This window comes from Triturus cristatus, chromosome 2_2 (assembly GCF_964204655.1).
Source record: "Triturus cristatus chromosome 2_2, aTriCri1.1, whole genome shotgun sequence".
In the NCBI taxonomy this organism is placed as follows: Eukaryota; Metazoa; Chordata; class Amphibia; order Caudata; family Salamandridae; genus Triturus; species Triturus cristatus.
In genome coordinates this window covers 171,776,277-171,793,228 of record NC_140582.1, presented here as the reverse complement: position 1 = coordinate 171,793,228, position 16,952 = coordinate 171,776,277, and the positions used below count along the sequence as shown (strand labels likewise).

At 44.6% G+C, this 16,952-nt stretch overlaps 1 protein-coding gene across 1 annotated transcript in view; it reads right to left on the bottom strand.

Annotated features, from left to right (window-relative positions):
- Window positions 1–16,952, bottom strand: part of GRID2 (glutamate ionotropic receptor delta type subunit 2) — a 2,613,212-nt gene that overhangs the window by 452,923 nt on the left and 2,143,337 nt on the right. Inside the window, exon 11 of the mRNA XM_085641143.1 lies at window positions 15,754–16,066. Coding sequence (XP_085497269.1) covers window positions 15,754–16,066 — 313 coding nt within the window. The remainder of the gene's footprint in view (window positions 1–15,753; window positions 16,067–16,952) is intronic.

Genomic DNA, 16,952 nt, shown 5'->3' with positions numbered 1-16,952 from the left:
CCGCGCGTTGGCAGCAATACGGTACACATTGTGCAAAATATGAGTATGTTCAAAAACATGGATGGCTGCCATACCTAAAAGCAAACTGTAAATAAAAAATGATGCCGCAGCTTGTTATGCTTATTTAAATGGAGTACATTTTTACTTTGGATGAGCTTTGCAGAGCTATTCATGTCAGCAGGTTTAGAGAATTTCTTTGCAGGCAGGAGATTTGGTTGTGGGTTCTAACAGGTAGTAGGCAGATAGAGGATATATGTTATTGAGATGACTACATTGAAAATATCTGTGGTATAATGGACCTCCTACCAGAAGTTAAAATAGAATTGTCAAATATATTGAGGTATTCTGTGAACATAGAGAGACAGGACAAGGCAGGCACGTGCTTATACCAAATCATTGGACTTTCAGTGGCTTGCAGCATTTTCATGTGTGAGTGGGGTAATTTATCTTGTATAATATATTGATCTGAGTGCTCACCATTACGCAGATTCTCATTGTGATCGGATTTTAAGAAAAAGATCAAATTGAAGCAGAATTTGCCTTTTTTAGTGCTAACAGGAGTACAAAAAACACGGGGGCCGATTCACAGAACTAACTTAAGACAAAATCCTAAATTTACTACTTTTGGTATTCACAGAAGGCATTTAGTAGTAGTAAAGTTAGGATTTTGTCTTAAATTTGACTTAAGACAAACTTAAGACAAACTTAAGACAGACTTAAGACAGACTTAAGACAGACTTAAGACAGATGCGGAGTTAGCGAGTGTTTCCCATTTAGTATTGCTAAGGTCCGCCCACTTTGCATGTCATTAGCGATAATTATCGCTGACATTCAAAGTGGAGTAAAAAGGGCTGCTTACTCAAGGAAACAAGCGTTAGCGTGTCCTTGATAATTTCGCGATATATAAATAGCCGCTTTTTGTCCGAAAACGGCCGCTAAAGAGGCGGAATTGGGCTTGATAATATGCCCCCTAAAGTCTGCAGGGTATAATGGAAAATGATGGCTGAATAGCAAGGAGGGGAATCGTAAAAAAAATGTAATTTCTTCCGAAAATCAGATACGTAAACAGCACAGGGATATCCTAACATAGGCAGTGCCTAGAACCAGAACCAGAATTATATGAGTTACATTTAAAGGAGATTCCCATGTGTGTGCAAGATGGAAGTCATGATGTTCTAATGGCGTTTCATTGCTTCAGTCTCAAACTCCACAACAACATTTGGCTCAAGGTCCATACAAGGATTACTACAACTTTTAGAGCTAACCTATAATAGTTAGATGTGATACAAGTTTTACAGATTATGATATGCATCTGATAAACATTGGTGATTTGTCAACTGAGTTTCCATGATTTGTTTCTGTGAATGATATAAATGCAGGCTTAACTGAGTAATGACAGGATTTTCATAAAATTGTTGGCAACCCCGCAACCTTGCTCACTGGAAATTTATATAAGTACTTATTTCAAATGGTATAAAGGGAATGAGCATTCTATGGCACAACTTGATGGCACATCAAGCTCTCTTTACAACCAATACCTGTAGGTGCTTCTTTCTACTTGACATCGCAAATAAAGCTGTCTCGTACCCTAACATGACTCTCTCTCTCCTCACCATCCCAACATTATCTCGACCGAAATTCTAGCTTTGTAATTAAGAGAATCTATGTCCCAGACTCTGTCTTGCTGTGTTGTCGAATCCGGATTACACTAGGACAGATTACAAATCCGTAATAGCCTAGCACTGTTTTTACTCAAGGTCATCTGATAGGTAATAGGGGGACACAAAATCATTGGTCTGCAATAGACAAGGTGATGGCTAGAGAAAATATACATTACTCCAGTATAGAAGTAGTTATCCAGATTTCCAGCCTTAACACAACATCCAGATTATCAGGCGCGGATGGCACAGATAAGAGCAGTGGGGTGGTGGGCGGAGTGGTTTTATTTATTTTACCTTTCCTACCCCTTAGTCTGTCGACATCTACACCCCGAACCCCCCCCCCCCCCCCTCCCCCCCGACCCGTCCGAACCCCACCCGCCTGCTATAACCTGTGCCGGCCGCACCAGCAGATTATTTTCATGAATGTTTTTCAAATATTTGGGTATCCCTGTGGTGAATACAAACACGTTTTGAGGATGAACTTCCAGGACGCAATCCAGAACATCACGGGCATGAGACTATACTTTGGCGATGTATTCATGGCACATTGGTACTAATTCATGGCATTTGGGGAGTCCCATGACACAATCGTGCTCTCCCCTCGCACAATGCTGCAAATGACATATATTTGAGATCATTCTTGGCATATTGGAGGCATCTATGGCATGAAGGTGCCCACCTATAACATCATTGGCCCTGGTACAATAGTGCTGGAGGAAATACTAAGCTGATGTTTGGGAACAAAATGTATTTAATAAAACTTTGCATGATAAGCTTTTATTTTGGAAAATGATTTCAGTTTTAGAAAATGGATGCAGTTGAAACTATATTGTGCATTACTTCACATACCAACAAGCTGAACTTTTGCGACAAAATTATTTGCATTTTGAAATATCCATTTAAAGCATATATTTGAGTGACAGTCACTTATGCAGTCTGAACCATTATCTATAAGATAAGTGTACATCGTCTGCTGTCTGAACCTGAGAAGTCTCTGATACCCTGACTGACAACACTGCTGCAAGAGCATGTGAAGTCAGTCTGGTTCTGCTCTACTTCCTGAGATCACAATATCTATATGTGTGGTTTATTTTTCCACACTACCACTTTCAAGAACCTTTCCAGTCATAAACATAAAAGAAAATGTATTTGTAAGAAAAAGAATGAATATATGAAGGGAAGTAAAATGTTGAAACACAGCTATGTTAGGGTAAAGGATGAATATGCCACATGAAATTGCATATTCTATTTTGCCTGTACAACTAGGGCTTTGAAGACATTTCCTAATGGAAATTGATCTGAAATATGCACCGTTTTGTCTCTTTTTTTTCTCAAACTTATCTTAAAGTGAACACACCTGCAAAATATAGGGGAAGGTTCAGGCATGTCTGAAACAACATAAAGGTACTAGAATGTTCGGATGGTGCTCTTTTGAACACTAGAGCTTTCTAGGAAGTGCAAGTGAAAAATGCCCTAAAAAGTGATTTATTTGTCACTTTTGCGATACTTTCTTGGAGGGATATACCTAAATGTCCCCTCAGGTAGCTGAGCATGCTCACTTCCCTGCCACACTACAACTCTGGGGGAATATTATGCCCTATCACTTTCAAAGATCACCAGTTGCAACTGTCTCATAGACAGTGAGAGGTTAACTCCTAAAACCAGATGAGTGGAAAAAAGTCCTGATAACAGCTTCCATACAGCAATTGGCTAATTTGCTTATAAGGAAAATATTTTTTGCGGTGCAAAAACCCCTTCAACTACACCACCATTAAATAAACTTTTAGAAGGGCACATTTTCCAGCATTTCCAAGGAAGGCAATACCTGAAAGGAAAATCTGAATAGCCATTATTATTGAAGTTTGTCTGTGTTCATCCACTTCTGTCGGGTGGACCATGCCAAAATATTCAGGGGTAGATTTATCATTCTTTCAAACAGTGCAATGCTGCAAGTTACTGTGCTGCGTGAAAGAGAAAGGGCAGGAATACACTGTATTTACCCTTATGCGGCGCATTTCTGTCCTTTCCTAGTGCAGGAGCAGTTTTGTCGTCCAGTGCCAACGTAAACACCCTTGTGTCATGTTGCAAAGGTTCCTGCATTGAAGGCTGTATTGTTTTTGTAAAAGAAGGGACACCTTCCTGCACAAAAACAATCCTGAGAGCCATTTTCCTCTTTCTGTTCAGAATGAGGAAAACGTAGAAACAGGGAGCATTTTGTTGCATTGCCAGGTCTACAACTAATGGCAAATCTGGGAACGTGGCAAAATCCAGGGGCGAACACCCACGCTCCACCAATGGAACATCTCCCTGCCACAGAGTAACGCAAGGCAGTGATTAGCACTGCCTTGCGTTACTCTAGATTTATGAAGCCACGCAGGGCCACGCCAAGTGGCCTTGAATGGCTGTAGAAGTCTCACTTAGGTTTTGCGTCACCCCTGCGCCCCCTTACGTAGTGCAAGGGCAACGCAAAACCTTGATAAAAATGGGCCTCAGTGTTTTGCCACTGACTCTAAATTTCCAATGCAATTGGCAAAACTCCTTCATGCTGCCAGAATGTATCCCATTGTAACTGAAAACTTTGATAACAATATTCTCCAATTCCTGATTTTGTGAAACATATGACTGCTTGTTTTGCGCACCTATGCACCACTTAGATGCACTAAAAGGTTTGTAAACCATGTCCGATTTCTAATCTCTGAATAATTTTCATGGACCAATTTCAGAACATGGGGCCAGATGTACGACCATTGGATTTAGCGCCTTGCAATTTGCGACAAATTGCAAGTTGCAAATTGCTAGGCTCTAAATCCAATGTACAACAGTGTCAGAGACACTGTTAGCGATTCCCAATGGGGTCGCAAAATGCGAGGCTTATGAATATTCTTGAGTCACTCGCAATTTGTGACCCCATTGGGAATGGCCAGCCTCATAAGGATGGTGGCCTGCTGGGGTCAGCAGACCACCATGTCTGTGACTACTTTTCAATAAAGCTTTTATACATTTTTTAAATGCAGCCCGTTTTCCTTAAAAGAAAACAGGCTGCATTTAAAAAAGAAAAAAATGAAACGTTTTCGTTTAATTTTTTAAGGACAGGTATGGACCACTGCCTGCCCTTAAAAAATATTTTCCCCTGCATTCTCAAAGTGGAAAAGTGCTTTACCACCCTTCTGAGAGTGGGTGGGTGGGTGAAACCTTATTATATATTGTGTGCGTATGGCCCAAATTGCTTAAAACACATTGTGCACTATTAAAACCTCTGTTCCTTAAGGCTTTGGTAAGATCAGCCTGCCAGGCTCTTATTCTATATCTATTTATTAGGTGAGTCGATTCCATTGTTATGCCAAATGATAACATTTTTAACAATTGCTTAAAAACTGTTGGTTTGAATCTTCTTATGTATAACTATTGTCAATGGACATCTTAATGATTCAAAAAATATAACGTTTTTGTTTATAGGCTACTGGCAGCTTGACCTAATGATTTTGTATTTAGGTAACTCATGTAATTAGGCTCTAAATAATATACGAAAGCAAAGGGGCACTTTATTGTTCATTTGTAAAAGGGTACATAATGTTTACAGCCCTCGCACCTAGGCACTTGATAGGTTATATGCACCAGGTTTCGTAATGTCTACAGTTTTTAATGTATATTTCTGGGCCCTTGACCATTATTTGTTATTTGCTTTATGATTAATGATGGCACATAATGTTTACAGCTCTCACACTTAGGCACTTTATAGCTTATTTGCACCATGTTACTTAACGTCTATAGTTTATAGTGTATATTTCTGGGAACTTGACTATTATATGTTATTTGTTTTATGATTAGTGAGCAACTGCAAAACAAGATGTGACTATCTGGTATCAATGTTCTAGTGCAGCATGTAACCATAGACATTTTTTTTTTTTGTATGCAGAGTTGTATTTGGGAATCGTTTTTACCCAGTTTTAATTGCAATGAATTTTGTTAATCAAGCAATAAAAAATTATTATATACTGTACGTTCATAATACAATGTTCGGCCTCCTTAGCCATATCTGTTTTTCTACATAATTATTGAATTTACTGCTTTTAGGTTCTGAGTAGGCCACACAAAGATGTAAATTACACTTTTAAACTAGATCAATGGGAACCCCAGATGAATTTCTTTGTACCGGATAAGGATCGCATCTCTCAGAATCCATTCCTGCAAGAAGAAATAAGTGCCCTGTCATGTCCTGAATCAGCTGCAGAGATATTCCTTAAGCAGATCTGACAGTATTTAAAAAGTTCCCTGCTCCCCTGTTTAGCAGTGTCAATCATTATAATAGCAGCAGATCAGCTGTTCTTCAAAGGGGGAAATGCAGATCCCACTGCCAAGTGCAAGGCAGGCGAGCAGACACACGCGGCAGCTTCCACCACGCAGTTAATCTGTCATTGAGAATTATTCTCACTTTCCCCAATTCACCGGGGTCAGTAAACAATAGGCCGTCAGCTAATACAGTTTTTGTTGCATTTAAATTGAATGTGAAATATTAGATGACATTAGAAATGAATCGCTTGCTCCGCTGCACCCGGATTCATAAATCCTCAGGGTCTCACTGATTAGATAGTCTGCACACGTCATGAATTTCTGAATCTCAACTATTAAATGCTTCACTCTATTGCTGAATTAATTGCTGCCTTCTTGAGTTTTTTTCCCAAAGGAGAAAGACAAACATCCTATCCGCAGGCACCTAGGAAGATGCAAACAGAAAGGGCCCTGATTTAGGCTTGGGTGGATGGGATACTCAGTCACAGATGTATTACAAGAATATTACATATATATATATATATATATATATTTTCCTGAGTTTTATATAGTGCAAACTTGACCCGAAGATATCATGTATCAGAGCGCTTTACATGGGCACCAGTTGCGTTACATGAGGACACATTCATTTTTGTTACGCACGGGGAAATTACGTGATTTGCCCAGAATGAAAGGATGTTCAGCGTCATTGCCGAGACTCGAACCCAGTTCCCCAGATTTGAGATTGACCGGCCTAGCCCGTTAGGCCACATCCTCTCCCCATACCCTATGGCACTTGTAATACAGCAGACGGTATATCTGTTTGTGACAAAGTATCCCATCCGCCAAAGGTTAAATCAGGCTCAAAGAAACCCAGCATATGGCCCTGTTCACATCCTAGTCGGTATGTTTGTTGCAGAGTGATTAGCTTGCGCCCTGCGCTTCCTTGTGCGATGCAGCTGATTTGTTAATCAGCCACATCACAAAATGTATATTCATAGGAGCTCACACTTAAAACCTGCCTCTTTAATATTTATGAGGGTTGGGGGCATTTCGCGACTCCCGCGGATGCAGTTTGGGACAGCAGAGCTTCATCCCTGCGTTCGCATTCCCTGCAAGTAAAACTTTGTTTTAAAAAAAAAATCCCCTTTCTCATATTGTGGCACAATGGGATGCGGGCTGCTTTGAAAATAAGCGTTCACATTCAGTGAATGACATTGGGTGAAGCCTGAAGTGGTTTCCTGGACTAATGTCTACTCTTTCGACACTGGCCACTGACATTTTCAAAGGAGAAGCTGTACTTCTGGGGCAGCTTCCATTTTGCATACCTGATCCAACAGCAAGTCGGGGAGTAGTATCTGCTCATTGGTTTATGACCGCAGTTGTAGTCACAAATTATTAATACATGGTCCTCCAAATTTCAACAAGTGTAGGGGGGGTCTCTCTTTAATGCTCCCACTACTTTGTTACTCAGAATGAATTGTAAAAGGCATTACCCCCAGGTTACTCCATTCCTAGTCCCTTTTATGACTTATGAAGAAAGCCATCTCCCAGACAGAAAAAAGATCAAAGGAATGCTGGAACCCCTAGCCCACCACCTCCCACTGGGAGTACTTAACCAGTACTTACCCAGAATTCCTCCTGTTCTTTTTTCTGTCAACTGACATAATGGGACAAGGTGCTAGGTGCTGCTCCAGCTGGATGGGAGTGTCAGTCTTCTCTGGAGTCCCCGTCAGGCTGCTGGGCTGTCCTAGACTGGGTATTTTTCATGTGCCCCCCGGTCTGCTGGACTTGCCTGGAGGCATGGTTGTTACCAAGTGGCTTCTTACGGCTGGTGTGCCGTCCCACCCGGGTAGTTCCGGGTTGTGGGGCGCGTCTTCCTGGTGGAAGACGCACTGCAGTGGCTGGTTTACAGCATGAAGGCTGTGCTGGATGTGCCCCTGGAGTGCCTGGCTGCCGGTGTGGATGAATGTCTGCTGCCCAGGTGCTATGGCATGTGGTGGGCACCTGGACTGGCTAGTGGGGGCAATGTTGTGGCAGACGGTGCATTCTGCAGTCTGCCGCCCCAGGGGTGAGTACCACGTAGGGGTTTTCCCTCTCCCTTCCTTACTACAGTTCGCTCCTAATGTCATTACTCATTTTTTGCCTCGTTCTTGGTCTTGGTGATATGGGCATGGTCCGTTTTTATTCCTGCCTGCCTTCCTTCTTGGAGCTCAGGTCAAGGTCCTGTGCCACTCCTCATCCAGGGTTTGAGTCCCTCCACCGGGGGCTCTGTGTCAGTAGTCGTCATTTCAGTCGGGGTGGTTCCGTTTTGTCTGGTGGTCCTTTGCCTTGCGTTCTTCTGAAACTTGTGTCTGGGTCCAGTTTTCCTGCCCTGGCCGACATTCCAGCAGGGCAGGGGTGTCGGCCGGTTGGGTGCTGGTTGTCCTGGCTCTTGTAGAAGGCAGGGCTTTGATGGGGGGCATCTGTGTGATGGCACAGGCAGGGTTGGAGGCATGGTGATCTTCCAGGGCGTTTAGTTGCCTTGCTGTGGTTGTGTCGGTTTGGGTACGGTTTGTGAGCTGTCCCTCTTCCAGCCTCTGTTTGCTTGGTGGGTTGAGCGGCGGTATATCCTGCAGCCTTGGTCTTCTTTGAGGAGACCTTCAGGTCTGATTTGTGGGGCTTTGGCTTCGGCCTCTATTTTCTGTGGCTTTGCTGCCTTGTTGTGGCTGTGCGAGTTTCCTGGGTGGGGGCTTCCTGGTTCCAGGGGGGGAGTCCGGTCCGGTCCTGGCCTTTGGGGTCTTTGAGCCTTGAGCAGTTGCCTTTTGGGTGTCTGCCCGTGGGCTCGTCTGGTTTGCCTTCCTCTTCTTGCCATCTTGCAAGGGATTGAGTGTTATAGGACCCCTTGGGATCCAGCATTCTGTACCATGCATTGCTGGGTCCGGGCCAGCCTCCCTGTCCTTCCTGATGGGCCTGTCATTCGTGCCTGCCTTCCTTAGGGGCAGGCAGGGAAATGGAGACAGCATCCCTGTGTGGGATTGTTTGTTTCTGCCCTGGCTTCATGGGCATGTTTTGCGGTGTGTTGCCGCTGTGGCCTTTGTTGTGGCTGGTTTTGATGGGCGTTCTCTCTGCCCTCTGAGGTGGAGTGTTTCTGGGGTGTGGATGTTTGGTGTCCCAGTGTCATTCCTTCCGGGTCTGTGGGGGCATCATGTCGGTGGCCTCCTTGCTCCAGTTCTGGGGGTGGGTCCATCCTTTTGATGCTGGTTCTTCTGCTACGAACATTTTGGGCTGTGCCAGGGCCTTCTCCATCGGGTCCTTGTTTCCTGGGATGGTTGGTGGTGGCCCTGCTGATGGGTTGGGGGTGCCGGCTGTGCACCTTCCGGTGAATCAATGGTTTCCCTTTTTCTGGCCTCAGGTCTCTGGCCTGGGTTTTGAATGCTGTTGCTTGTTTTCCTGGGCTGATTCGGCCTTCCTTTCTTGGTGCATGGCTTTCTGGTGGCCGGTGGGTGGTTCCTCCTCCTGTCTCTGCTGGCTGGTCTGTGCTTCAGTCCGCTGACTTGTCAGGAGCCTCTGCAGCCATTGATGGTGTTGCGCAGTTGGGCACCCCGCTTGTCTTGTTTGCTTTCTCCCTAATCCTTGTGGTCGTGACATGAGGATTTTCCTGCCCGTTTTTGGCTTGGGGTTCTGGGGCCTGGGGCCGTGGTTGTCTGCTTCTCTGGTTGCTCTGGGGCTGTCATAGAGCTTTCTGTTGGCCCTTCTGTGCCTAGGGTTGTGACTCACTTGGGGTGGTTCCTGGGTGTTGTCCTTTGCCCTCCTGGCCGGTTCTTCAGCTGGTTGTTTTGTTGGGGGTTTCATCCTTCCTGGTTTGGGCTGGTTGGCCCAGTGTCCTGTTGCCTTTGTCCCGGCTGTTAGGTCTGGGGTGTGCAGTGGCTGGTTGCTGTTTGTGTTGTTCGTGTGTGGCTCTTCTCCAGTGGGCGGTGGGTTAATCTTTCTCTGGAGCCATTTTGTCCATCTTGGTCGATCCCCGGGGTTGTAGTTTGGTGTGTCGGCCTTGGTGTGTACTGTTTGAGGCAGGGTCTTCCCTGGAGTGCCTGTTGGGTCTTTGGGTTCCCCTGAGTTGTTTGCCTCACTCTGCCCTTGGTCCTTTCTGGTATTTTGGTCCTGGTCCGGTTTGTTCCTGGATCTTGTGATGTCCGTCCCTTGGATGTCTTTCCTTGGCTCGGTTGGGGACCTGTTGTTGGCCTCATTTCCTTGTGGGGTGTTGTGCTTCGCTGGGTTCTGGCCTCTTGCTCTCCCCCTGTCTTTTCCAGTGCAGGTTGGGGTGGGGGTTTCTGGCTGATTGGGCCTCCTGGTTGGTCTTGGGGCAGCTGGAGTTCTGCCGCTCGTCGGGCTTGCTTCTTTCTGACAGAACGGGCGCCTATGACTTTCTTGAGCAGAGTTCCGGTTGTTGGGTAACGGTTTCCCTTATGTTCTTTATGAGTGCCTCGGTCTTGGCCTGTTGGCCTGTTCCTGTCCCTCGGCTCCTTATCTGAGTCTGGGAGCTTTAGCAGTCATCATGTGTGGTCCTCCTCTCAGGTTTTTGATGGCAGTGGTGTCCTTAGAGCTCTCTGGTGGCCAGTGTCTGGCAGGTTGGTGGGGCTTGCTCCCTGGTTGGCGTTTCCTCCCTTCCTGGTTTGGTCTTTTTTGGGCTTGTTTTTTTTCCACCTCCTGCACGTGTTTCCCAGTTTTCTGTCTGGGGTTTGGGTGCGGGTGCATGGAGTGTGGCTGTGTGGTCCTATCCTTGGCTGGTCCTCTGGGTGTATGCCTTGGCCATGGTGGCGGGTTCTTCACGGTTTCTTTTGGGTGGTCTGCTGTGGGTCTCCCTGGTGGTGGCGAGGTTGGTCCCACTGTTGGCCCTGTCGATCTATGTTTCCTGGTTGTGACAGGTGTTTTTTGGGTGTTCCCCTGCTTCCCCTTTCACTCTCTTCTGGGTTTGGTTGTGTGTGCTTTTGGCGTTGTTGAGCGTTCCTTCAGTTGTCTGCTTAGGGTGCTATCTGTCATTTCTGCTGCTGTGTCTCTGTAACGGCTTGAGGTTTAGCTGGGTGTTGGCGGCCCTGTGGGAGATCTTTCAGGCTTTGCGTATGTTGTGGGGTGCTCATTCAGTTTTGGTCCTCATTGTGCCTGTTACTCTGGTGGTGTGGTTGCTTCAGTCACCGTTTCCCTCCTGGGTATTGGCCAGTGGGCTTGGGGTAACTGTGATGTGCCTCCTTTAAAGACTTGTTTTTGGTTGTCCTTGCCTTGTCGCCTTCGAGGTGGTTTTTTGGGCTGGCTCCCTCCCTCTTGGCGGTGTTGGGGGCTCTGGGGACCAGGGTGCCCTGATGGTCTTTTTTCTATGGATGGATGCCTCCGTTGTGCCAGTGGTGGCTTCTCCTTTCTGTTGTTTCTTGGGCGTTGTTTACAACTGTGGTGTTGGGTCCTTGTTCTTCCTGGGCCTTGGTTTTGTCCCTGTTGGTCTGCCCCTGGCTTTGCTGGTGTGTCTGGCCTCTTTGGTTTTTTTCTGTCTGTGGCCTCCTCACTGTCCTTCTGTTGAGGGCTGTCTCTGGTGCTTCCTTGGCCGGGGCTCCTCCTCTGGTATTGGTTCGGGGGCGTTACCAGTGTGGGTTGAATGCCCTCTGGGTTGTGTGGCGTTGGGTGTTCTTTGCTGTGGTTGTGTGGCAGCGCTGTAGGCTTGATGGTCGGCTTTTTCTTCGCCTTGGTTGTCTCATGCTTGTTCTGGGTTTTGTGGCCCTTTTTGTTTGGCTGGGAGTGTTGCAGGCAGTGTGCTCCTGCCTGTTTTTTCCTGTGGTTCTCCAGTTTGCTTCACTTGGATGCTGCTTTCGGTAGGGTGTCCTGGGTGTTCTTTGAGAGTTCGGAAGATCAGGTTCCTGGCTTTGGTATGCTTCATAAGTCATGAATTGGATGTGGACTGGAAAGACCTGGGGGTAATGCCCCATTACTTACCGGTAATCTTCATTATTCCTGATCCTGTTGTCCTCGTCCCATTCATGAGACCCCTCCCGCCAGCCAGTCTCCTGTTGGTGGCTTGGTAGTTCAGAAAGAATGCTGGGTAAGTACTGATTAAGTAATCCCAGTGAGAGGAGGTGGGGTAGGGGTCCCAGGATTCCTCTATTTTTTCTTCTGTCTGGCAGATGGTTATCGCCAAACGTCATAAATGAGAAGAAGACAATGGACCAAGAGTAATGAAGATTACCGGTAAGTAATAGGGCATTTTACGTGTTGAAATGACTTTTCCCTTTAGTGCATTGAGATCCCTCATTTCAAAACTTCTTATTTTGCACATAGTTTGTGACCATAAAATCAGTTTGTACATTGGTCCATCAGTTTGTGTCTAGTTGAAGTAATACCACTTGCTTTCAATGATAATATGAAAATGGTTTAGAACATGTCACAAATAATTCTGTTTTGGACAACATGCCTGTCAACAGTCCTGTGATGTTGAGGTGTTTAAGGACCCGATTGAGAGCTGGATGGTGATGCAAAATCCTATCATATCTGTAGGGAGTGCAGAATCTAAAGGGCAATCCATCAGTGGAATTGTCTCCACTTTATAAAGCAGTATAGTTAAAGAAAATCCTCTGGTGGATTCTCTGCTTTATTTAGTCCTTCCTTCAGAATTTTAGTTAGACATGCACTTTTTCTGCTGTTCATTGAAATTTTCATTTGGTGAACAACGCACTCAAAATTAGATCTTGTGTTATGTGTCATTCTATACATTAATAGTGGTTTACATAAACTATTTGATAGATCTGTTAATTGACTGCAAGCGGACACATATTTGTAGTAAAATGTGAGCGTAAGCAATGGCCTCATCTAAATTTCTTTGTCGTTGAATTAGTAATTCATGATACAGACTGCAAGGAATACCTATGCTGACTCACATTTCACAAACCACACATGAGAAAATCTGAATTCTCAGTAATGTCATTCATCAAGGAGAAAGGAAAATATTATAATGTCTGTGTAAAATATTTATTCTATGAACATAGGGACTTTCAAGAGCTATTATAAGTGCATGATGTATTATAAGTGCATAATGTATGCATTAGGATATTTGTCAAATGACACATATCTACTGGTATCTCTGGCTACGGTTTTACCATTCACTTTCTAAAGCATCGCATCCCTTCCTACACTCATCCTGAAGATACTAGATTGACTGGTGCAAATGTTCCTTCTTTTGCACTACTTATTCCAGGTTCATTTAGGTGTACCTTAGGTGCTCTTGAGAATCAAGGCAACGAAGCATATCAGTAAGGTTTTCTTGCTAAGGAGGGACACAGGCAGGGCCGGACTGGGACCCAAAAGCAGCCATGGCAAAACATTCAAATCAGCTCTGCTGCCTTCCTCTCTTTCCATTCATTCGCTCCGTTCTTTCTCTTCTCTCTCCTTTCACTCTACCCCTCACTCTCTCTTTATCTCATTGTATCTATCCTTAAGTTCCCCACTGTGCTTCCTGCCATAAACCCCAGGGAGCTGGAGGCAGTGTCAGGGGCCGTCCATCCCTGACCTTCCTGCTCATGAATCTTTGGGAGCTGGAGACGGCGACAGCAGCCACCTACCCTCGAAACTGGCCTGCAACAGCTCCAGTCCTCCGGGGAAATGCCCGATGGATAAATGGCCAGTTTGTAACTGAACTTATGGGAGATATGAACTGATCTAAGCACTCTTGTTCAGCTGTCCCCTCTGCCCCTCTCTCCACCCGGTTGTATGACGGAACAAGCATGCAACTACCACGCATGCTTTTCAACACAGTACGACGCATGAGTCATTACAACGCTGGCAATTACAACGATGATTTTTACTATGCATATGATTTTATCACTAAAAATGTGTGGCAAAGGCATGGTTGTTAAAGACATATGCGTGGTAAACATTGTATTAGTAAATATGAACCCCATATCCGCTTCATACATAGATCCTAATACTGGTATACACAATTCCAAACACATATACTGACATCAACACCAATAGACACACCCACAAATATTCCCATCGGCTTCACATACAAACTTACGTCCCTATTTACACTAAAAAACCACAGACACCAATCTACGTGCATGTATACATGTACTAATACATCACCACAAATCCACAAAATCACTTGCACAGCAGGTCACGCACATACCTTTGCCGAATAGCAAACACATTACGCTAATCTCAATATTACTATCACCACACACCTTGTAACATTACCAAAAGCACACACCACTCACAGCTGAACACCCACAACTACGCTCCAACCCACAAGTTAGCCAGGAGCATAGAGGAACGCGACAGTGCAATAACCCAGATGTGGCACCCTCTTAGTCTCACAACAGGACTCTTTGCCTGCTCTTACCTCCCTCTTAGTGGTCCCAAGATGGTCTGTAGCAAAGCTCAGCAGCCCAGCACAATTCCTGGAACAGCAGCATTGAAATTGAAATTTGTATTGTTAAATATCCAGAGGGGTGAATGCAAAGCGCACTTCTCAAATGGTGAGCAGTGTGCTGTTACAGTACGAGCCATGGTGCTCGAAGAGGCGGGACTCAGTGGGTTCAGGAAACACATGTTATTTATTGTTTGTCGTAATTTAAGTCCGGTGGCTTTCAGCATTGGACATCGCCGCCACTGTGGGGCTGATATACAGAACTAATCTGAGACAAAATCCTAAACTTACTACTTTTGGTATTCACAGAAGGCATTTACCAGTAGTAATGTTAGGATTTTGTCTTAAGTTTGACTTAACTTTGACTTAAGACAGACTTAAGACAGACTTAAGACAAACTTAAGACAAACTTAGGACTGACTTAAGACAGACTTAAGACAAAATCCTAACTTTACTACTACTAAATGCCTTCTGTGTATACCAAAAGTAGTAAGTTTAGGATTTTGTCACAGATTACTTCTGTGAATCGGGCCCACTGTACTGATCTGTGTTGTGACCGGCATTGGCTTCAATGTCAAGGTAATTGTATTGTACTGACCTTTAAATCTTTTACCATGCATCTAAGTGAAGGTATTCGTTGTAAAGGCATATTCATGGTAAAGAATTCATGGTAATGGACATGCGTGATAAAAGCATGTTCCTGATAACAAATTCATGGTTATGGTCATCCGTAGTTATGACTGCATAGTAATGGCTGTTTCCCTCGCAACCCAACTAAAAACAGAAGAGCTGGAGAACCGGGGACCATTGAAACATCCCTCTCCTTCCTCGAGTCATAACAGAAAATAAGCTGTGCCATTGAGTATGAACCTCAAAGTAAAAGGAAAAGCACCATCCTAAAATGTTTGTGGTGCTGAAATGTACACCTACTCATTATGGATTTTGAGGAGTAGCCAAAATGTTTTTAAAACCCACGATTTCACAAAACATTAAACATTGATAACAGAAAAATCTCCATAGTGCGAAGAGTTTAAGTCCCAACACTTCTCAAGATTGTTAGTTTGAACCACATTTACCTTGCTTGTCCATGTCTGCTCTTCGCTTTCCCTCCTCTTTTCTCGCTTTCACACCTCTTACATTCTACAATTATGTACATTATACAGTTGTCTGGCGCGTTACTCATGCGTGAGGTACGCTTACCATAAACATTGCACACTGATGCATAACTGTTTCAGACGTATCTAAAATATCAAAAATGCCTATATATTGCACATTCAGAAAGTCTGATTTTGTCAAGGCTTGATTGTCTTTCTAGCCAGTTTTGTGAAAAGGGGCATCTGCTTTGGTTTGTGAAAAAGAGCACAAGCAGAATGCTAGTTATGCACCTTTGGTGTGGTTATGTCAGCAGTTTAGTAACTTAGAAACCTGGATGGTCTTTACCTTGCTGCACGAATGATCCATACACAAACCACATGGAGTTGTACAAGGTTGAAGACGTCACTGAACCCATTGGCAGCCGCGGCGGGTTGAACCAGTTCAGGAGGTAGACGAGCAGGCCAACTAGCAGCACAGTCCCTGCTATGCAGGCCCAGAGGGAGAGGTCAAAGGGTGCCAAGCATGCAAACATGTCCACAGTCTTCTCCGCCCTCTTCAGAAGCACGCCCACTGAGTAATCCAAGTATCGCGTGGTGAAATCGACCACGTTCTCGCGGTCCGGTGTGATGGTTAGAGCAGAAATTCCAATGTCAGCTCTCTGGGAATTAAGTAGAAAAGAAAAAAAAGACTGTTAGCGCGAAGTGTCTAAAGCATCAGGGCTCCAATATGATTTATAGTACTGCAGCTTATCAAAGAAGAACAGATTTCATTAAAAGTGGTAACCCGGGGCTGTGCTGTAGACACTGAGGATGGACAGGGGAAAGTACAAAAGAGGTTAATTGGCGGGCAGACAGTAGGCATTATTAAAACAAAGATGAAAGCAGGGGTAATGTTCACCTTCTGACCACTTTTATTAGGGAATCCATTATACTTAATCTTTGACAAAACACTGCAGTAGAGAAAATGATATATATATATATATATTAGCAGAAATACCTTACATATTATGCTACCCTAGAACCTTTAGCAAAACACTGACATATAGAATTATGTGGCTGTAAGATGTATGTATAAATGAGGCATGAAATGCCATTATTTATTGGTAGGCATGGATTGTCCGACCCTTTTAGTCTCCCATGTTAATGGATAATAAAATGACTCGTGTACTTCCTGTGTCAGCAGTTTTGCAGCTACTTTGTGAAATGGAAGGGACCTAGGAACGAATTGGTGTAGGTTGATGAGTTAGGCGAGGGGGCAGTGAATACATAAGGGTTTGCACAGGATCAGACTGGTTGGACATGACCCAGGAAACACCCTCTAATGGGCTATGACCATGGGGGGTGCTTTTAGAACTGTACAATGTGAGCGATCGCCAACAGCTATGCTGCCTCCTTCTTCCCACTGCCACTTGCATGATTTGGTGCTGTGCAGAATTAATGTTGCTGGGTTGCATGGAGGACTCCGCATTCACATTTTTCCCCAAGTTTCTCTTCAAAACTGAGAGCAACAACCAGGGCCGGACTGGGAACAGGAACCAGTCCTGA